The sequence below is a fragment of the Alosa pseudoharengus genome, unplaced genomic scaffold (genome assembly GCF_046254945.1).
Source record: "Alosa pseudoharengus isolate Yale_2024_CS ecotype anadromous, Long Island Sound unplaced genomic scaffold, YU_APseudo_1.1 YU_APseudo_1.1_scf_18, whole genome shotgun sequence".
Classification (NCBI taxonomy): Eukaryota; Metazoa; Chordata; class Actinopteri; order Clupeiformes; family Clupeidae; genus Alosa; species Alosa pseudoharengus.
This window is the reverse complement of record NW_027468650.1, coordinates 25,097,652-25,121,386: the sequence shown is the minus strand read 5'-3', so window position 1 is coordinate 25,121,386 and position 23,735 is coordinate 25,097,652. Positions and strand designations below refer to the sequence as shown.

The 23,735-nt window shown below is 41.3% G+C and overlaps 1 protein-coding gene across 2 annotated transcripts; it reads left to right on the top strand.

Annotated features, from left to right (window-relative positions):
• The first annotated feature begins 1,379 nt into the window (after positions 1–1,379).
• On the top strand, positions 1,380–2,390 carry neurod6a (neuronal differentiation 6a). 2 transcript variants are annotated; one of them, XM_076291329.1, is made up of 2 exons: positions 1,380–1,455; positions 1,495–2,390. In XM_076291329.1, exons 1-2 carry the CDS (start codon positions 1,380–1,382, stop codon positions 2,388–2,390), a joined length of 972 nt encoding a protein of 323 aa, XP_076147444.1. The 2 variants fall into 2 exon arrangements, with proteins under 2 accessions (XP_076147444.1, XP_076147443.1); XM_076291328.1 differs by having other exon boundaries at positions 1,380–2,390.
• Positions 2,391–23,735: the final 21,345 nt, after the last annotated feature.

Below are 23,735 nucleotides of genomic sequence, written 5' to 3'. Positions count from 1 at the left end.
GAATGCTTACTTTGGTCTCACTCATTGCATCCAAATAACAGAAATAGCAAACTCCAAGTTATGGTAGGGTAAGTTAAGCTATAAGCACATAGACAATTAAACATGAAGAAAAATGAAGAAAAGTGAACGGGACACTTTTTGAAACTATTTCAGCTTGTGTAGGCCTATCAGTGCTTTCTGAACATATTGAACACACTTTTAGAAATACCGTAATAATACCGAAAACCGTGATAATTTTGGTCACTATAACCGTGAGATTAAATTTTCATACCGTTACATCCCTAAACAGGACTGATGGGCACTCTGTGTTTGGGATTAGTAGCCTGCATAGGTAGATAGTTGGTGTGTTCATATTCTGATACATAAGAGTGATGCACATGCATGGACTAAGAATTTTACACAACATAAACACATTGCAAAATAGCTTACTGATTTAACATTTGGAAACACTGTTTAAATAGCATTAAGGCCCATACCTAAATAGGCTTAAACTCATTTGTATATGTGTCTGTGCATCAAATTTGTAAATAATATTTCCCCTACTATGTTGAAGATAGAGACTACAGGATTTAATTTCACAATTAAATCATGATGCATACTTGGAGAGCTTGACGGGAAAAAATCCGTCTGCAAAACTGGTTTAAATAAAGTGTGTGTGTGTGTGTGTGTGTGTGTGTGTGTGTGTGTGTGTGTGTGTGTGTGTGTGTGTGTGTGTTTATGGGTGTATTGTGCCTTCACTGTGGTGCCCAGCTAGAGGCATGCCAGATGATCAGGGAGGGATAAATGTCCCCCGAGACCAAACCACGTGACGAGCACTGTCACGTGACGTAGGCACCAGATGGCATGGGTACCAGCTTTGGCAGTTGGCATCAGTGTCATTTCTCTAAGAGAGAAAGCGGGTGGCGGAAAACACGGCGAGGACTGGTGAACTGCGCAAGGTGCAGGAGACTCGTCCGGAGCTAAACGAGATTAGAAAAAAAAACTTTTAAAGACAATTAAGACAATGCACGCTTTTAATTAATCTCCCAAGGCACAGGTAAGAGGAATTCGGTGTATTATTAAGGGCACGTGATATTTTTGCCACAACTATTCTCATAAATTCTGTGAAATTGTGATATTGTGATTCTGAGAATTCATTTATAGGGAAAATTATGTTAGCTTTATTTTGCACTTACGGCTTTGAAATGTTTATGTTGGATTCAAATTTTCTGGAGGTTGCTCTTTAAATCATTAGATGTTCGAAAACTGTCTCTTGACAAGAACACCGACCATGGTAGGATGGCTTGCTTTTCATCAGGGACAGACTACATACTTACAATGAACAGGCATTCATTTACATTCGTTCTTACACTGCCTTCTCGTTATCCTTAGCAAGGACGATGTTGACTTTACCATTTGAGGAGCCCGTGATGATGGAGTCTCAGTTCATGGCAAACTTTTCTCGGGACTGCGATGGCAATATGAAGGTCGCCAAACCAGACCCCTTTAAAGAAGACGACAACATTTCTCAAACCGATATCAGAGGGCTGGAGGACGAAGAATCGGAGAGAGACGACGATGGGCGTGATGACGGTCAAGATGAGAATGGTTTGCCAAGGAGACGCGGGCCGCGGAAAAAGAAGATGACCAAAACGCGTTTTGACAGGGTTAAACTTCGCCGCATGGAGGCCAACGCAAGGGAGCGGAGCAGGATGCATGGCCTAAACAATGCGCTAGACAGCCTACGGAAGGTGGTGCCCTGCTACTCAAAAACACAGAAACTATCCAAGATAGAGACCCTGCGTCTTGCCAAAAACTACATCTGGGCTTTGTCCGAGATCCTAAGCACCGGTAAGCGACCTGACCTGCTGACCTTTGTTCAGACACTCTGCAAAGGTCTGTCGCAGCCCACCACCAATCTAGTAGCTGGCTGTCTCCAGCTGAACGCCAGGAATTTCATTACTGATCACAACGGGGAAGCGTCCTTCTCTGGCAGGTCCCCGTACGACTCCATGTACCCACCTTACCACAGTCCGGATGTCGTTGCGCCCTCCGGCCACGTCGGCAGCACGGTGGACAGCGTGAAACCCTTTCGGCCCTACAGTTATTGCAGCGCTTATGAATCGTTCTACGAGAGCACCTCTCCAGAATGTGCCAGTCCCCAATTCGATGGTCCACTGAGCCCTCCTATTAACTTTAATGGGATTTTCTCCCTTAAGCAGGAAGACCCGGCTGATTATGGCAAGAGCTGCCACTACGGAATGCGTTACTGCTCTGTGCCAGCGCGTGGTACCTCCGGCCAGAATACGCTGTCAAGAGGCTCCTCCGACATTCATTTCCCCTATGACATTCATCTCCGCGGCCAGTTTTATCCTGTGCAAGATGAATTAAACACGACTTTTCATAATTAATGAGAGAAAGTCAAACGTGGGCGTCCTTTTTTGCCGGGTAATTAGCCTACTGAAAATAAAAGACTTAACACACATGTATTATTTACATGCATTCTGCTTTTTAGATGGGGATTTGGTTGTTGGCCATCTGATGATTTATTATTTATTTATTTATTTATTTTAATTGAATGGAAAATTTCGTCAGAGCAAACAGAGTTCGTCGTGGAATCTTTTTGTAGAAAATCAGCGAATCTGTTTTGTTTGCAAACTGAAAATTAACAAATCAATTGGTCCATGTGCAGTACTGGTATTATGACTTATCGTTTGTCGTTTCTACACAGAAAACCACACAGAACGTGTTGTATAAAATAATTTTGTATAAAATGTGTACAGTGCATCATCAAAGAATTGCTGTATTGCGATAATGTGTTTTACAGTCGAATGCAATCATGATCTAATTCATTTTTCTTGGGTATGTTCAACAGTAAATAAGGCAGCAATAAAGGCAAGATGAGCTATGCAATTAAGATCCAACTCTTGCAATTCCGAACAATCAAAATTGAAGTGATTTAAGAAGTTAGTTATGACAGAATGGACTTGGCTAAGACTGTCTTATTGATTTGAAGTGTCAACACCTTACATGTCAAATGAATTAACTTAAGATTGCCATTTGTTTATTGAGTAGCCTATTTATAGAGAATCTGCTAACTTTATTTGCCAATTTATTTGTGTATTTATTTGTTTATTTATTTAGGCTATTTGTGGGACGACTTTAATGTTAATGTATGCGTGCTCTCTGGAGACTGCTTAGCCTATGAGTTTTCTCAGATGGAGATGTTCAACTGCCTAACTGAACGAAATAATAAAACGAATGCATTATGAAAAACATCTACAAATGTCCATATGTCAATGAAATAATGTACTTGTCAAGCCCTGGTATATTAACACATTTGCCTAAATGTAGGAAACTTGCTATGTTCTGCTATTTTGAGAATACACTGGCAAACAAACATTAACCCCGTATAGAGCATTTATATCGGACAACCAATTATTAAAATGCTATTTCAAACGTTTTGATAACGCCCTGTGTTGTGTCAATGTAAAAATCAACATGTGAAATTAAAATGTATGATATCAAGAAACACAACTATCATAGGCAAAATTATAGAAGCTCGTGCAAATACCTTGCTTTGCAAATGTACTGGATTTGACTGTTGGAATTATTTGCAGATGTTTCCCAACAGGTACATTTATTAAGAGGCAAAAGCATGTATTCCGTTTAAAATATTTGTTTTAAATACAACAGCTCTATGTCTTACCATTGTATAGCATACCATAGATATTATTTGCCTTATATTATATGGCAATTATCAGATATGCAATGTTATGGATGTCAACAATGGTGGATTCGTAAAACAATCTGTGTCTTTCTTCTAAAATCTTATGAAGTGTTTTCACGTGAAAATCATTGCAACGTGCACTAAACTGGTTTTGTGCAGATTTGTACACTGTAATGAAGTTGTTTTGTACAACAAAAATAAAAGTTTAATTGAATTAACTAAGACGTGTCAAAAGTTATTTAAGACATACCAAAAGGGCTCGTTTTAAATATTTGCAAGCTGTACGTTTTAACAACATCAGGCTAAAAGATTTGGGAAACATACAAGATCATTAAACATATGATCATTAAAGATCCGAAATGAAAGAAAGATCCGATGGGCCAAAATGTCTCCTCGATGTGGCTCGTCCGTAACCCCCATATAACCAAACATTCAATATAAAATGTGCGTCACTTTTTGTGATCTGCGTGTAGGCCTATTGTGTGTGCGTTCAAAAATGTTAGAGTAGCAAAGAACAGGCTAGTTGCACTATATAGTAGTATTAAACGTAGCCTAAAATAATTAAAATAATTATAATTCGTTAAATTATCATTCACATGAAATTCCAGGCTTTTATGACTAATTTTGCAACCTTTATATTCAGAGAGAGAGAGAGAGAGAGAGAGAGAGAGAGAGAGAGATGTGACTTGGTTTGGCGTGATGTCGCCAAACTAAGCGCAAAGTCTGGAGTGGTGCCAGTTAGCGACAGACTGTGGATCAAACCCTTTTGAGAAGGTGTCCTAGCACGCGTTAATCCCTGGGTGAATGTGCATTGTCATCCTGAGGCATGCAAATGGCGAGCTTCTGACAGGTTAGCTATAGAGGGTGATGGGAGATAATAACGCATTCTTACACTGGTTAGACAGGATTAAATCCCTACATGAATTTGGGGCTGTAGACACTTCGGGATATAACTTGAATGCGCACGAATGAAATTCAATTGTCTTGATGGTATTGGCTGAATATGGTTTTTTTTTTTAGAATATAGGCCTACGCAAATAAATAGACGTTGATGTCTTGTGCCATTAATAATGGCAGAGACCAAAAGTCACCTAATACTTTGACAGGTGCAAAAACCTGTACCTACCAGGCTGCAAATGAATGCTTCGTATTCATGACCGCTGCTGTGATGCAAACGCGTCAGAAAATCCGCATTGTGGCCATATTTCACACATTTCAGAGGAAAAGAACATATGTTCAGCTTTCTGAAGACACAGTACTGTCATGAGGCATGAAACTCGACAACACCACCTCGGCACCTTCCTCGTTTGTCAGATCTTACTGAAAGAAGTTTTAATGCAGACTTTTCACACTTACTTAGTTTTTTATAACGTGGGAAGTTATCCACGGGATGAACAGACTATTTTACTGTTAGGCTTTTAATTCCTCAACAGAGAACCATGCCAAGAAAATATATTGGCTAAGTTAGATGAGTGAAATATGTGGCAAAGATTTCACTGTAAAATGTGATTAGAGAAACAGCTCTACATCCATATACTTTATTTTAGTTCAAAGGATATTTCATCACAACCCTTCAACAAGCCATGACTGACCCATGCCCATGGGCATATCATATTATCCTGTCCATGGACAGACTATATCAAGTCAAACATATGAACATATTTTATCTTTATGCATTGTGCTTAGGAACACATGCGTAGTGTAGGCCTATCACCAAGAAATCAGAATTAGGCATGAAGAGTTGTCCCAAATCAAAAATCTATTTGACCATACATAAACTTCTGAATTATTAACTTCTTCTGAATGGCATACAATGGAGCTTGTGACACAGGAGATTATTTCAACATACACAGTAGACCTCAGAAATGCAAAATAGTTGGTTTGTTTACAATATAGTGGATACCTTCCATATTGCTGATATACAAGTTGTTTTGCACAAAGGAGCTGGATCACAATGCACCATGCTTAATGCCAAGAAATACATCACTTCTACTCTGAAATTAATTTCACAAAAATAGGTTTGCATGCGGCGTGCATTTACTCATTTAGTGTTTCTATAGATGGCTTTGTAGAACATTACTTGGCTGTGCTCCCCCAAAATCACCAAGACTGATTGATAGGAATTGTCCCTCTGTCAAATAGTCTCTGTACGTTCTATGTATATGTGTGGTGTGTGTGTGTGTGTGTGTGTGTGTGTAGGGGTGTAAGCAATGTGAGCATATGGCACTGTAACTGTGTCAGGAGGTGAGAGGACTATGGTAGGTAGGTGTGTCATCATCTTCCCTGCCATCCCTCCTTTCCAACCACACATTCATACACAAAGGAAGACATGTACGAAAGTCCACATCCATTTACCCACAAACTGAAACAGAATTGTGAACAGCAAAGTAAAAACAATCGTCATATTGAACCATGACAAAAAATGCAATTCTGTTGGTTTGAATGACTAAAGTTGCTGATTGCTGAATGAGCAATGATGGTTTAGACAACAGTCATGAGAAGGTGGGTGTTTTAGTTGCATCGTACCACTATCATTACTGTAACAAGGACTTCTGCCGTTTTGTCCTGAAACACACCCTAGACCGGTGGGATGGAGGAATGTGAGGCCCTGGCACACAGCTATGCTATATAGTCCTTGTTTGTGTATGGCTGCTAACAAAGGCTCCATGGGGCTAACTGGGGAAGCAGACACCTGAGCACCCGGGAGACGCTGCCTGAAATGAATAGGCAGTTAATAATAACGTGGCCATAATTAGACATGAAAAATGTGCTGTGCGCCTGATGGTGATTGATCTGCAGGGGGCGCCGTCGTGGCACAGGCCTCTCTCGCATACCGTTCCATCCTATCACACCTCTGCCCCCGCTTGTCTGGTGGAACAGATCTATTTATTTATCCACCTATCGATTTATCCACCTATCCTGTTTGTGTATCCACATACTGTATTCATCCATCTGCATATTCAGCGACCTGTCCATCTGCATTATTTAGTTGCTTTCACTGTATGTCACACTCACTCGCTACACCAATCCTTCCATCCATCCATCCATCCATCCATCATCTATCTATCCACTTAATTTTTTATCTCTTCCATGCCTGTGCCCCTCTCTCTGTCTGTCAGTGTTCCCAAATCTTCTCCACAAGTCCCAGGTCACAGATGGTGTGGGATGGCGCCTTTTCCCCATTAAATTCCTAATAATCTTTTTTTGAGGCCGTGTGGGGCTGTGCGGGAACGGCGGCACCGGGATTTCTCATTTTAATTAGAAGGTTTAAGGAGCTAAGCCCCTTTGAAAAGCGTGTCCTCCGAGATCTGGGTGCAGGTGATCCTCCGAACAGAAGTTGCCACCATGTCTGTAGCCAGCAGCTCGTTTACATATTAGATTGGTGTCAGGTTGGCAGCCATCCTAGCACACAAGACACCCGTCTTCCCCAACACACCCTCCCACCCACTGCACCACCTCCTCCTCCTCTTCATTCCTGGACTTGGCACATGGTGCCACAGGCCTGGCATGGCGGAAGCATTTCCAAACGGAAGGAGAAAGTCATGGGGCTCTTGGTGCTCTCTACACTGAAAAGGTAAGTACTGTGAGTCATCAGGAATGTAGAGACCCGTAGCTGTGTGTGTTTGTGTGTGTGTGTGTGTGTGTGTGTGTGTGTGTGTGTGTGTGTGTGTGTGTGTGTGTGTGTGTGTGCACTTGTGTATCAGCCAGTGGGCAAGGATTGATTTGGCACATTCATTTTTGGTGGAGGCAAATGCCTCTTTCACAGAAGTACCCTCCTTTTAGAAGCGGCAAAGTGAAACATTTCCAACAAGTAGCCCTTGTCCTAGAAGGTGTTAAAAAAAGAGCCAAGTGCTACCATGTCCATAATCACTGACCTCATCCATCTTGGAGACCATTTAATGTGAATTAAAAAGCCAGATATTAAAAATGCAAGAACTATTCCCATTTGGACAAATTACATGAAGTTTGTCTGCCCTCGACACAGGCTAATCAGAGGCACATTTAGTAGCCATTAAGACGGCTGTTGGACAATAAAGTCATTTGTTTTCCCCGTTAACACTGCGACAAGTAGAAAAAAAGAAAGAAAATGTTAATGACCACAAGTCTCTTATAATATATCTGATGGCACAAGCGTGGATCCAGAGAGCACACCAGTTGGGGGGGGGGGGCTGCTGAGAACCTCATGTTATCGGGATTAACACGGATAAAGCAGTATGGTGAGGTGGCAACCGATTTGCCGAAAAGATGGACTTTAGGCCTGCGGGTCATCCAAACTCAAGCCCCCCTGTGGGTTTTGCACCCACTGTGATCCTCAGCAAAGTGTTTAACCCCGGCAGACTGGTCGTTCATCAAGCATTCGTGCCAAATGCCTGTTCTCAGAATAAACCAGTACACACTTGCCTATGGTTACAGTGTTCATTATATTCTGATTCTGAATCACCAAAGCTGTATGTTAGAATTAACTGTTTTTCATTCTGTTGAAAGAGTGACTGAATGAATGTTCCCTTCTACTGTAAATTACTTACATTTTATCAAAGTTATGGGTGGTAAATAAATTAGCTCACAATTCTAGTCGAGGAATTTTGAGCAAAACAAAAATGTAATAGGCCTAGTACAAGAAATATTACATGGAGTATGTTTATTGAGCAAAAAAGGAAACATTTGCAGCTAGCAGAGAAACCATCTCCCAGCTGTAAACATTAGGTGGCAATTTTATACTCCAAATGTCAATTTCTGTCCGCTAGAGAAATGGACTGAACATGAACAAAATGACACTCTCTCTTAATTCCCTTTCCACATTTTAACACTCATCAGACATGGTGTAGAGGGGCCAGTGGAATGGGGAACATATTGTCTGTGTGTATGTGTCTATGTGTATGTGTGCCTGTGTGTGCGTGTGTGTGTGTGTGTGTGTGTGTGTGTGTGTGTGTGTGTGTGTGTGTGTGTGTGCGCGCGCGCATACATGTGACAGAAAGAGAGCGCTTGCCTAGAGGTGGCACAGACACACCAAGGACCAACTGGTCTCTTGGCACTGAATGAAACTCCCTTAACTGCCGCCACAGACTGAAAGCAAAAAAAAAAACAGGCAGTAACACACCATGTACCGCTCATGTTGATTTATCTAGAAAGTTGGGGTAATGTCTTATCAAAAAATAAATGATCGAATTGAGATAAACATTAGAACTGCTATTAGTAGTTTTAGAGTCCCAGCAGCATAATAATGAGCACCTTATGAGCAAATTGTTTACAGTCTTAGAGCTCTGGGAACAAACACAAGGCTTTCCTGTCAATTTCACATTAACATGCTACAAATTAAACATTTGCTGACACCATGCGAGCATTTCCACCATTCCAAAAATTACAAGGACATTTAAATTTTCAGTATTTCTAACATTTTTGAAGTCCTGCATATTTCTGCATCTATTGAAGATGTACAGAAATGTATCCTTGACTCAAGGGTATTGTTCTTACTGACACAGGACAGGATTTAATATGAATCCGATCTTAAGGGTGATCAGTCAACAATTGAAGGTAAGATAAAACAGAGTTTCAAGGCTCTCTATATGATTTACTCTTGTTGTGGAGCCATGGTTTATGGAGGTCAGTGGTACTGAACCCCCCCCCCCCCCCCCGCTTGCTGTCTCGCAACCGCCTGGGCAATTTTTGGGAACCACTGCCTTATTTGAGTTTGAGTGTTTACTTGATCTTTCAGTCTATTTCCAGTTGAATACCAGGTCCCAACTGTGGCCTGAAGAGTGATTCTGTGGTAGGTATTGTGCAGGTTGTAGGTGTGGTAGGTCTTTCTTAGAGATCTAAGCATCCTTCTTCCAGCTGTTGGGTACCTCATCTTCACTCCTGATATTCTCAAGTAGTGGAAGCAGAAACTTTACTGTGGTATCTATTTCTAGTTCTATAAAGTGTGCCTCCCATCTTTGGTGCTGTTTCTCCTCACCAATTATTGCTTTTCCTTCCTTGTTTTTCACTGGTATTTCTAACCTATTGAAGTTTCCTGCAAGCTTCTTGGTGGTGTCTTTTTATATTGTCTTTCTTTGCTGCTTCCTCTGCCTCTAATGTGCTCTAGCTGTGCTCTAGCTTTCTCTGTTTTGCTTTGACTATTGTAGACACATTCTGTTGTTTCCTTATTTGATTGTAGGGTTACAGCTGTTATCCACTCTTTTGTTGGTGTTTCTTTTGTCTGAGTATTTTTTGTAATTTCAGTAGGACATGAAACATGTTGCAAAAAGGTATAGATACCCCGTAGAGACCTCCTAAACTTCCTGCTTCCTGCTTCTCTGTTGCATGTTCAGGGGAGATCTACATTGCTCTATGTATTCTTTTGTGGGGAACACACTGCCCCCAATAACCAGATTGTTCAAAGCAGACAACTCCACTCATTTCTCAAATTTTTTATCATTAATCAGGGGTTGTCCTTTTCCACTTTTGCATTGAAGTCTCTCATCAAGATGTTGATGTCTTTCTCTGAGAACCTAGACTGTGCTCTATCGTAAAAAATAACTGTAATTTTCTCTTCCCTATCGTTTGTAGGTGCATAACATTGAATGATGTTCAGCCTGATTATCTTCTTGGTATGAAATGATGCTGAGACAATCCATGGGCCATGAGCTTCTCACCCAATCAGTGCTGTCTGTGCTATCTTTGATACTCCTTAAGTATCTAAAGCCCCATCCTCCTCGTGACCAGAGTATCTTGACTTCCTGTCCCTACTCGCCTCATTTAATATCACACGTGTCCACAGTCTTCCTACTCACAAGGCTGGTAAGAATCTTAATATAGTTCTGCTCAGGGATGGGCAGTATTTCTAATACATGTATTTAAAATATGTATTTCAAATACAAAATACTATTTTTAATTTGTATTTTATTGAGATGATGAAAATGCCTTCCTATTTTGTAAATACTTCAGTGTTGTGTATTTTTGTATTTTAAAAATACTGTAAAATACTTTCTGTGAAACACTGTGATGACATCTATCTAACTATCTAAAGCACAACATCTCTGTCTCTGTCTGTCTGTGGCACCCTCGCATGGTCAAGCCCCTCTGTTCCAGTAGAGCATTTATTTTCCTTTGCAGGACTGATTAACAGGCCCCATAGGCCCCATAGGTGTTGTCTGAATACTGAACACTGTTTGAGAAGTTTGTTGTGCTTAAAGTCACCAACTGAGGAGACACTACTAGCTAAGGTTACACACACTCCTTTGCTCATACAAGGACAGTACAAGGACTTGAGTTCACAAGCTTAGATCGCAACACTTGAGTTTACTATTTTCCTTTCTTTTTTCTGTTTTATAGTTATGTTCTCTGACCTGTGAAATATTTCAGTGATATGGTGACTTGACAAGATAAGTTCATACCTCAAACAAGGACATTTCCAACCTCTTGCACATTTTAATTAAGAAATTATTGATAATGTCATAATTATTGGCTTCTAATTGGCTTAACTGATTGGATGGCATTAATGTGACAATCTGATTTTTTTATTTTTACTTTTTTTGTATTTACATTGATAGAGGTTGTGCACATACAACAGAGGTTGGTTCGTCCTTCATAGCCCTCGAACCCGCCAACTCAACACACACCGGCATGGAAGTCAAACGCTCTAACCACTGAGCTAAAAGCCCAGGCTTCCAACTCAGCAGTCAGAAGCGTTCTTAAGGTTAGGGGTGTGAGGATTTACATGCGCAACTAGCATGCTAGCTAAGTTCGGTTCGCCTCTGTGTGGTAAGTGATAAGTGGTAAGTGTGGTAGTGATGGTGTTAAATAACTTAAAAAATAAATAACTTAAGGTTAAAATGCTACCTAGTTTAAATTTCTAAATAAATCATCCATTTGGATTGTTTGTCTTTGAGTTATTGTCACTGATTCATAGCGGGCAATCTATTGCACCAATAGAGTAAATAAGTATACTTAAGGAAGGGTTCCTTGAGTTACCGACAGTGTTGTGCGTGAACGAGTTCAAACGAACGCGTTCATTGAACACGCTCATTTTTTCGTGAACGTTGAACTGAACGCAACACATTTTTTAATAAAGAACTTGAACGTGAATTAGTTCACATTATGTGTCATTAACAGCAGACATCACTGTAAATGAACGTTGGAATTTGTTTTCCATTGAAAACTGAGTGACATCTGTTTTCTCTTTTGAAACGCAACGAGAGAAAGTTCCTCCCTCCTGTATTCTCGCTGGTGCCGCTTAAATCATGTATCACCAGACAGAAATGGTTTTGACATTGTGTGCGCAATGCATTGCGGGCAACGTAGTGTCCGGCTGAGAATAGTTGAATAGCATACTGGCTTCCGCACAACGTTACCCGTGATGAATTGCAGCAGAGCGGGGTAGGCATAGCAACGCCGCGTAGCAGGCAACGACGAGAGCGCGGAGGGCTGGAGGAGCGAGAGAGAGAGACAGACCAATGACGAGAGTGAGAGAAAGCACTGCAATTAAAATAAAAAAAAAATGGCAGAATTGCAGTGTCATGAGTAAATGTCTACAATGAGCAGCTTCAAAGAACGTATAGTGATTTCTAGCTCGTAGTGTGAAAAAAAGTATTTATTTGAATATCTCACGAAAAAAGTCAAATGAACTGAACTTTGAACTAGTTCAGAATTAAAATTGTGAACTTTGAACGTGAACTGTTCACTTTGAGCATGTATGAACTGAACTTGAACTAGTTCAGAAAAGCTGTGAACTGGCACAACACTGGTTACCGAACATTTCTCAGGGCAGAGTTTTATAACCGAATGTCGTGCAAACGCGATTAAAAAAAACAAACGCATACAGAAATATCCGTTTTTTAAAAAATCTAGATACGTGTAAACAAGCCCTAACATGAGGGGTCAGCATAATTAATCTGTTGACTGATTATGGAAGGAGTCTCTTGCTTTCAGATGTTTTTCCAGGTAGTGTACAAGTAAAGGGATAGATGAGAAGGCTTTTAGAAAGTAGTAGAAAGAAGTATTTTTGTATTTTGAAAATACAAAAATACAGTATTTTATTTTGCTACATTTTTTGGCTGCTGTATTTTGTAGCTTATTTTGATACATTTTTAAGTTGGGTATTTAGTATTTTATTTGGAAATACATTTTGATGTATTTGTGCCCATCCCTGGTTCTGCTACATAACTGTATTACAGACAATGTTATGGTTAATCCATTACATGTATCAGATCATTCTCTGTGCGTCACCTGGATAACCCAGCAGCTCCTCCTACAGTTTCTCTACAGAGACTCTTTGCACTGCACTGTCAAAGGTTTTGGAGAAAGTGGTCTTCAAGCAAGTCAGAACAACCTGCTAGACCCTATGCAGTCTGGTTTCAAGAGTGGACATTCTACTGAAACTCCTCTTCTGTCTGTGACTAAAGCATTGAGAGTAGCTAAGTCCTCTGCTCAGTCATCAGTAGTAATTCTACTAGACTTATCTGCAGCCTTTGATACTGTAAAGTAAACCATGACATTCTCCTTCCTACACTATCTGAACTGGGAATTTCTGGGAAAGCTCTTGAGTGGTTTGAATCCTACTTTAAAGGGGAGTGTGTCTTGGCAGGGACAGGTATGTCATGACTAGTCTCATGAGTCTCATGAGACTCAAGTCTCATGACTTCACCAAAGGTGTGCCTCAGGGATTAGTATTAGGGCCCCTTGCTTTCACTTCCTTGGGTGAGACCATTTGCTCCCCACTATCACTGCTATGCGGACGATACTCAACTTTACCTGTTTTCCCACCTGAGGACCCGTTTCCCATGCCTTAAGGATATTTCAGTCTGGATGAAAGATCGACACCTTCGGCTTAATCTCTCATAAACTGAGTTTTTGGTGTTTCCAGCTAAAACAGCTAATCCCCAACAGATTAACATCCAGCTTGACTCATCTTCACTGACCCCAACTATATTGGCACGTAACTTGAGCATCATCATAGATGACAGACTTAACTTTTCTGAGCATGTAGCCTCAATGGCAAAATCATGTCAGTTTGTCCTTTACAAAATTAGGAAGATCTGACACAACATTCCACACAACTTCTTGTACAGGCGATGGTTATCTCCAAACTAGAAATTCACTGTTAGCTGGCCTGCCTGCTTGTGTAGTAAGATCGTTACAACTGAATCAGAATGTTGCAGCATGCCTGGTCTTCAATCAGCCAAAGAGGACACATGCAACTCCTCTAGTTACTCTCCATTGGTTCCCTATACACGAATCCGACGAGCGTTCCGTGTAGGCTGCCATCTTGTGGCGACGCCATTACAGAGCTGTTACTGGTACAAACAAACCTCCGTGATAACGCACCCTCGATGACAGCTACAGCCAGGCAGTATGGCTTGTTGGGTTGATGATGTTAGACAGTGGCCTCCAGTCACAGATGAAGGTACAAGCGATCTTACAGATTATTTATGAAAATAGCTTAGAGTAGAGAATGGGGAAATAAAGACATAATTGGGACTAGGTTGATATTATATCTACTTAACTGCTAGCTAACGTTAGCAATAACTATGCTAGCTAGGCTAGCTAACGAGGAAGGTACAGCTAACTGCTATCTGTGCAAACCGTGTGGTAACGCTACCAGACAGGGGCAGTCGACCTGGGGTATTTTGTGTATCTCACATTGTTTTTTCTTCCAACTGGTCATTTTATCGCTGCTATTGGAACAATTGAAAACGGAACATGTTTTCCCACTCGACAATATTAAAGAAGTAGTGAGACAGTCGTAAATCACGGGCTGTTATGCATGGACGCAACCAATCCAATAGGAGTCACTGGCGCAACGCTACCCAGCAACAGCTCAGTAATGGCGCCCGCTTACTTCCGGTAATTTCGCCGGATTCAAATCTCTCACCTTGGCCTATTAGGACACTTACTGAACCTGCTCCATGCTATCTCAATGATCAAGCTGTACATCATCAACCGCCCACTGCGGTCTTCTGATGATGTTGTGTCGACCAGTCATAAAGGCTAGGTCATATTCAAGACTCTTTTCCTCAGTGGTTCCTTTTTGGTGGAATGAGTTGCCCATTCATTCCTGTGAGTTTTCATTCCTGTGATAGTTTTGGGTCTTTCAAGAGGGGTTTAAAAGCATATCTGTTCATTATGCACTTAGTTAATTAAGAGTTATGAGTTATGGTTTGTATATTATATTATAGTATATGATACACTGAACTTGCAAGCGGGATATTCTTCCTATAGGCAGTAGGGGCGGGCGAGAGAGTCTTCATTCGCCCTGTAATGAGTCATTTAAACATATACCGACTTACAAAGATGAGTAATTAACACGAAAACGTTGCCTGGTGTCCCTTTAAAGCCAAAAGATTTGAAAACCACTAGGCCGACTGTCTTCCAAGATGATCATGTTAGGTACTTCGAACACCAGAGCATGTTTGAGACAGGAAAAAAACATCAGAATTGGCTGCAGAAATGAACAGACCATAAAGGTACCTCTTGTACATGAATAGTATAATTGCTAGTGCTTATATTATGCAACATAAATCTCCCACTCCCACACAGATGCAATTTAACTATGTATTAGTGATGGCAAGGCTGCATAAATCTTTAGGCACATATGTTGCGTTTCTCATGTGTGTGTGTGTGTGTGTGTGCGCGCGCAAGCGAGCGCGCATGCGTGCATGTGTGTGTAATGTACAGTATGTGGTATAAGGGCAGGAGGACAGTGGGTGGGGGAGGGGGTGACAGGTGGGATGTAGCTTGGAATTTAAATGCCTGAATCTCATTTCAACTTGAGCCAAAATATTAAACAGCTTTGGCCCAAATGCTGTGACCAGAATACCTGAATATTTCTGCAGTAATTGGTTTGCATGAACGTGTCTATCCCTGCAAGTGAAAAACATATACCTGGGCTTCTGTGTAAAGATGACGAAGCTCTATCGCTGTCAAACAAACAACTAAAAACAACAAATTCCAGCAAATACTGATCTTACTTCCATCACCATATGCATGAGGTGGGTAGAGATGTAACGGTAATCTGTCATGTGTGACAGCGAGAGTGAAATAAAGATATGCAGGTTGAGGTGTGACAAGGGGTGTATGTGGGAGTGTGTTAGCTGCATTGGACTGAGCTTGTTTGCCTTCTGTGCACTGGCATGACTGAAAGTCTCAAATAAGAGACCATGTTTGTGTGCTGGTGGATATGCTTGTGTGCAGGATATAAGAGTGTGTGTGTGTTCGTGTGTGTGTGTGTGGATGTGGGCATCAGGCCTTACGAACCTTTTGTCCCAGGAGGGCACTGAAGAACATCTCTGCTCCAGCTCTGGGCTTGGCAGACTGCCATGCCAGCCAGCCTCTGCACTCCGCAGGGAGCACATCCCAGAATTCCACTGGTTGGCATGCCTCACTGCCACCCTCTCTGTTGTGGAGGAGGAGAACAAAACAAAATGAATGTGTATGTGTGTGTGTATGTGTGTGTGCGCGCACATGCCCCAGTAGGTATGCATGTACATAAATTTGTGTGCATACATGCAGACGACATGTCTGTGTGTGTGTGTGTGTGTGTGTGTGTGTGTGTGTGTGTGTGTGTGTCAGATAGAGAGAGAGAGAGCATGTCTGTATGTCTGACTAGTTATGGATGGTCAACACCTTTTTCCTCCATGGAACAGTGAGCTGCTGAAGGAAGAGGGGTTGGGGGCAAGAAGGGTGGAGACTTTGGTCCGGATCCAGGAAAGTGTCACAGCAGGGCCATGTATCACCAGCTGGAGGCAGCGCAGCACTCCTGACGGCCTCCGTGGCTCCAGACGGCACCTGGGGAAGGGAGGTGTGTGTGTGTGGTGGGGGTGCACGAATACAAAGCCCTGACAGGAGGAGACGCTCAGATGCATCCACACCCCTCCGCACAGACGCTCTTGTTCCCTGAGAAATCCCATCATTCGGAGCGAATGAGTGTTTCTATTCACAGACCACTGTGGGTCTAGACTGTACTCTTGTCCAACATAAAAGGTTGGCTGTAACTCAGTCAACATGTATAAATACATCAGACATAACATGCAGCAGACTCACTCCATCCTCAATCCATACATCTAGTACAGATGTAGAGTCTAATATATGCAGCCATCTTGCATTAAAGCAATGCAATCAATTAAAAGATATCCATTTTGTTGATGTGGTAAGGGGGAAAGTAGACAAAGGGTAGCTTTAAGCCAGAACTGGCAAATTCATATTTTAACAAAACATTTTTAGATTTTATTAAAGCGGAGGGGGAGGGCAAGTGAGAGAAGGGTGAAAAAAGTGAGGGCGCAGTAAACAGGCGGACAGGTGTTGATGATGCAAATGAAAAACCGATGACAGATGGTTAGCGGCTCCATCAGTCACTGTGCGGATAATGGATAGAGGTAATCAAATTCCTCTGTGAATTTGGGGACTTTCTTCAGAACTTTGCCGTCTCTGCTGCCTTCAAACATGCACGGCATGGTGCAACGGCATCAGAAAATGAAAAAGCGCATACCCCACCCAAAAATGTGAACATAAAGCTTAAAGTTGCATATATGAGAGAGAACAGGAGGAAAGGCGAGGGGGAGTTATGTTGCTGCTGCTATGAGTGTATCATTCTTTTATTTACATCCCTAATTTTCTGTGAAAAAAAGTCCCTTCAAGTACACCTCCTGCTGTGCATCTGTGCATTCTGTATGTGCATGTTTGTGGGGTAGGCTGCCAAATAAAGTTGGTGATTAGTCTATTCCCTGTAGCTCCTGGCTGTCCAGAAATACACACCCACCCATATACACACACACACACATGCACAGAGAGAGAGAGACATGCATGCACCCCACACCCTTTTGCTGGCTTGGTCACAGTAAAAAGTCATGGCGTAAGGGTGGACAATCATATGCCCAGGGCTTTGCGTTTCAAACCCAGGCTTTTGTGATGACAACAATCACATAGAGATGTGAGAAGCAGCTGCTGTGGAGTGAACTTGGAGATGAAGGCTTCTCGTGTCTCTCGCCCAAATACACACTTTCATCAACAACACTCATTCTGGTCATTTCCTATGCAAACATGCTAAGTGTGTTATGTTCATTCTCCACACTGCCAGAGTGAACTGATTAGAAGGGGTAAGCACACCTGTGGTTACTTCACTCTGAGAGACAACTCAAGTCTACATTAAACGCTCTGATCCAGCTGTGCTATTTATGTTCTATGTCCATTCATGGTATCTGCAAATGAAAGAAAACATAAACATTTTTAAAGCTGCATTATTAAAAGCAATATATTATATTAGTCAATAGTGTGGTAAAAAACATTTAAGATTGATAAAACAATAAGCAGTAAGATTACTTCTCGCAAGGCACAATAGCTAGCTTTATGAAAACCTCCATAAGGACTAACAATAGCCTCTGAAGCACTACACATGTTTGTCAGCAAACAGCAGTGTCAGATAATGAGGCTTACAACTGAGTCGTGAATAAATTTTCATATAGGACTCCTACCTCATCAAATGCTTATACAACATCAACACATGCCAATGTAGGGCCTTGTCGCACGTACAGTACAATAGAAAATAATTAGATCGGTACATTTTAATGAGGGAACAATAATAGATAGAAAGAACACTAAAAAACAGTATAGAAATGGTTTCACATTTGTCTACCCAGGCATGCTGTTTTGCTTCAGTATTTGGTTATCTGCACACACTTCTTTGTTTTCCAGCAGCTCCAGACTATTCTCCTGACTCACAGCTCGGAGTCTGCCTTCTCTCCCACTGTGGTGCTGTTGAGCGTAATCGACTGGGAGATGTGCAACGCCGACTGAGACTCCTCACTCCAGGAATGTGTTAAACATATGTTGCATTCGGCTCGAATTATCCTAAAAAGTGCACCATTAATATGAACCCAGGTTATGCCAGTGGCTACAGCCTAGACTGCAAAATAATTCTAATGGAACGCTGCAAATGTTTGCAGACTGCTGCGAGTACCTTAATTGTTCCATATGTGCCGAGATACAATATCATTACTTTGGGGAGACAGAGAAGAGCGAAGCCTTCAGGGGAAAATATAAACAGAGAGTCATTTAGCCAAGAGGGGAAAATCACTTTGCACAATGATGTTTTCAAAAGATGAAATGTGTAGTCAACACACGCCCATCTCACTTCCTTAGCAAAATCTGAAGGGAGCACGTAAAAGACAGGGGTATTCGTTTCGGTGTGCACATGGCACCTTGGACAGCTCAAAACCACATGCTACATAAAATGCCTGTGCAGATTTGCAGGCACGTACATCTACACATACACACACACAAATATACAAAGACATAAGTATAGTGGGTGTGTGTGAGGGAGAGAGAGAAAGAGAGTGAAGGAGATTGAGAGAGAGAGAAGGCGTGGTTGGTGAGCTGCTGTCCTCAGGCACTGTGTGCCAGGCTGCCAGTCTGGCTCGTTACACCTTGCTGCCTTTAAAGATTGCCCTGCAGAGATGGAGGAGGGAGCAACAATCTCAGCATACCGCAGTCTGCTGGTGCCCACACATCCACCCAGCTACCCACCCACCCACACACACCCACACACACACACACACACACATATGAACACTTCCCTCATCCTCAACCCCAACCCACTGCCCCCCTTCCACAAGCCCCAGAGCCACAAGCCAGGGACCGCTGCCAACTTATACCCCAGAGAGGGACGGGAGGGGGGTCAGGGGCAAGAGGCACAGAGGCGCAGCAGAGGACCAGGCTACGCAGACTGGGCTTGCGACAAGAGGAGGCGGGGTGACTGGTGGTCCTCCGAGGCTTGCACTGCTGTTCACAAGCATTTGCCACACACACACGGATACAATGGCAGATACACTGTGCATGCGTACAACATCAGACTGGCCAAAGCAGACAAATACAGTAGTTCAGAGACTGGAGTATGGTGAAGCGTGACACTGTATATGTGAAACACTTTTTTTTCCTCCCCCTCCCCCCCCCCCCTTATTATTATTTCTCATCTTCAGATAGGAATGGCAGTAGATAGCAGAATGTAAATGAGATGGTTATTACACCAGTGTTCATCAAGCCAAACTGGAGAGACTTCAATGGCTTGATGAATATGCATGCAAATTTGTTAATTAAGTTAATTATTCTGCTGAAAATTCATTTGTCTTCCAAGGACTTTGCTGCAATGATTTTAACATGTTTCTGTCATTAGTCATGCACCCTGCTATTTAAAATCACTTTGGTCCACTTTTTAAAAGTTTGACAGGGCAAGTATGAGCAGAAAGGATTTAGATGGAGCAGTGAAGAGACAAAGGAGAGAATCTTGGACAGTCGATGATATTTTTGGTCTTAGAAGACAGATAATACCAGAATGGTGTACTGTTAAAAGGTAGAAATAAAATGGAACAGGAAATATGTCGTTTTCTGACATTAGGAATGGATATCCATTCACATTACTGAATTTCCCAAATGAAATACGTAATGCTTATATTCAGGAATATGCCACTCATATGTGTGTGATATGTGTAATGTATATCTTTACATTATGGTTTGTATTATGCACATTCATATTAGTATATGCATCTAAATAATCCAAATGCTGATAATCAACTTAGTTTTGAACACTGCCTCCAGTCAGTTCCTTCAATTCAATGTTGTACTGCTACATCATGTTCACACTCAATCATACATATTGTATATAAGTACATTTCATAAGGCTATTTGCATCAACATGCAGATCACATATTCTTTAATGATACTTTAAGATGTTCATAGCAATCAAATAACTGTTACGCTGAAATTATACCACATCACTCCTTGGAAAGTTGCAATGAGGCAATTAGGTGGGTTTTCAGGGAGATCGGCGGCGGAGGCGTTGTGTTGTGACAGTTTACACAAGACGAATATTTGTTCAGTCAATTAACATATTTACAGTCAGTCATCTCACAGACAAAGTGATGTGTCTCCCCTTAAAGTTGCATGGGAAAAATGATGCACCAGAACAGAAAGTTTCATGTGCTAATTGAAACGTTCAGCCCTGTCCCAGACTTTTGTTTCATTTTAATATGCTATTACGCTTGTCAGTTTTAATTGTTATGTGTGTTTAATAGTGTTTGAAGATGCAATTACATAGAGTTCCTCGGAACAGAAATGCACTGCAGAGGACTGAACACACACATCTGTGACAACAAAAAAAAATACATATGTTTTTTGGAGAACATTTAAAACATATAAGTGAATCAATTACCTCTAAGATAAATTCCTATGCCGTCTCCTGCATTCAGCTTGAGATAGTGGTGGTAATAATTCAGTTTGTGATGGTGGTGGTAATGGTGTTTAGACAAACTTTCCGAAAGAAATCCTGAAACAGGAATCTATCAGCAGTCTCAAAACGAGAGGAAAGATATACACACACACTGTATATTTTACCCTAAACATATACAAATCGTGACTCTAAAGACAATTAATTAGTTAGAAACGATTAAGGTAAACAGAGAAGTCTTTAGACGTTTTTTGAAAATCCCAAAGCTATAGTTAGAATGAAGAACATTTTTAAAACCATTTCACCAACAAAGAATCCCAGAAAAAAGTCTTGACTGACCTCTTAGTGTTGATGGAAGGTCAACAGAGCAGACGCTCATAAGAGGACTGCTGTGGGCAGGACTGGAGAGCTGGATCATGGAATTAAGATAGCAAGGTGCAGACCTAGTAAGTGTTCTTTAGGCCAGAGTCAATTGAATTTAATTTAATTTAATTTAATTGAACTTAATTGAATTTAATTGAATTTAATTGAATTTAATTGAATTCTGGTTATAAGAAGTTGCAACAGAGAGAAATAAAAAAGTATAACAAATGAGTTACATGTGTATACTGAAATGGTCTCCCTACAAAGGTATGCAGACCAGATAACAATGCATTGTATAGACATAGAGTATATAACATACAGTATACAGCTCTGGAAAAAAGAGACCACTGCATAATTTTCTGAAGACATCTATTTGCTGAGTGACATTCTAATGAGTTGACGGTCATATTCAAATCATTCGGTGAAATATTTCACAAACTCTTTACTCAACGCATGGCAAGCCATATATCAAAATAAACAGCAGACCTTACCGGATATGAGGATATGAAGCATGCATCTGTACAATAAGCTGTGGAGTAATTTGGTTCAGCATTCTACATGGTCTCCAATTATGGGCTGAAATTATAATGTATTCTAATGTAAACAGTACATACATTTTTGAAAGTTGCTTAGCCATAGAGTATCCTACCCGCATGATTCTCATATTGCCAGATTCCAGACAATCCCACCTACACAGACATGAATATATATTTCTACTGGTCTGCTTCCTAGTGACATTAAAGAAGCCCTATGCAGGTCTGGTTATTCCTTTGCTGTTTCTGGGTTTTCGCCTGATTTGGGCTCGCATTTTTCACGACATAGCTTCCCCTGCAGCTTAGGTAGCAAGTGACTGCTACGCTAAACCCCCACTAGCTAGCGAGCTAGCCATCAAGAAACCAAGCTAAACACATACAGGGCTCACAATAAAACGGTCGAGCAAACACATTGTTCAAGAGACTATCAAATCATATTACAAAGACGAAGTTCACCCAAGGGCTACTTACAATTTCAACAGCAACAAAGCCAAGTCGGAGTCTGTTTTGCAGTCTTCTTAGAAACTACAATCTGACTACAGATTGGATACTTCCGCTGAGTTACATCTGGATGTGTTCGGACCGCAACCAGAAAGTTCCATATTCGTTTTTTCCGCGGAGAAGCACTAGGGGGAGACGAAGCACCCACCAAACAACCCAAAAAGTGTTGTAGAACCATCAGAAGGACTCTCAACCTGCATAATTAAGGTCATTTTTGCTAAAATTGTTGCATAGGGGTTCTTTAATGCAAAAATATGGGGGGAAAATCAGAAGACTCAAATGTTTTTTCTATTGTTGAGTGTTCTAGAGCTATTCTCTCAGCAGGCGTTTTGTCCTTGGCCATCGTCTTCCTTGGCCAGGTCCTTGTGACTCCATCACTGCCTCATTGTATCCATGCAACAATGTGTTTCAGAAAATGCACTTAACAGAGACAATGAGGATTTAGCACCATACTCTATCAGTTTCATGGGGTCTAACAGTTGTAAAACACCTAGCCTAATCCTCTGACTTGCTACATGTAATAATTGGATATATTTCCTCTCATATATCTGTGCTGACACTCTTCTTTCGGTCCATGTGATGTTTCTATTATTTCCCCAATATAAATCTCATTGTGAAGAAAAGTTATTGTAATATATTCCTTTGACTCACAACACACAAGTCACATTACAGTGCAATTACAAATTATGTAAGCCTTATATATAAACTTATATAAGTACGAAATATATTGCTATATGTGGAAAATATACTTTTTATGTTATGTTTGAATATGAGTTTTGTAAGCATTTTGTTTCTGTGCCACTATAGTGAGTGTCTGTTATATGATTACTGGCACCACCTGCCACATACAAAGTGTTTAATTTAGATTTGCTCAAGTATGTAAGCATATGTTGTTATGTCTGTATATGTATGCATGTGTGTGTGTGTGTGTGTGTAACGAGTGTGGTGTGCCTATGCATGTGTATGCATATGCATATGGGTATGTATTTGTGTATGTGTGTGTGTGTGTGTGTGTGTGTGTGCGTCTGTGTATGTGTGTGTTAAGTGGGTATCAGATGGATCGATCTGGTCGTCAGTGGCTGACAGAGAGGGTGTCAGAGTGGACAGATGATGTTCAGCGGTAAATCACTGCCGATTTTCTCTCCAGCACCTGTCACTGTGCTGGTGCTGCTCTGCAGGGGGTCCAACGCTCCCCTCTACCCCTCTTCTCCTCTCCTCTACATATTTCTCTCTCCTCCCTCGCTTCCTACTCCACCACCACTGTCTGTCTCTCTCCATTTTCCTGTCTGTCAAGCTTCTTTTTTCTCCAAGACTCTCTAACCAAATACTAAAACTAGGCCTATAAAGACATGCAGTTTTTTTTGTATATGTTGTTGAAAACCATCCACAAAGGTCATGTATACACACTATGCTGGAATAGCATATTTAATTCATTTGA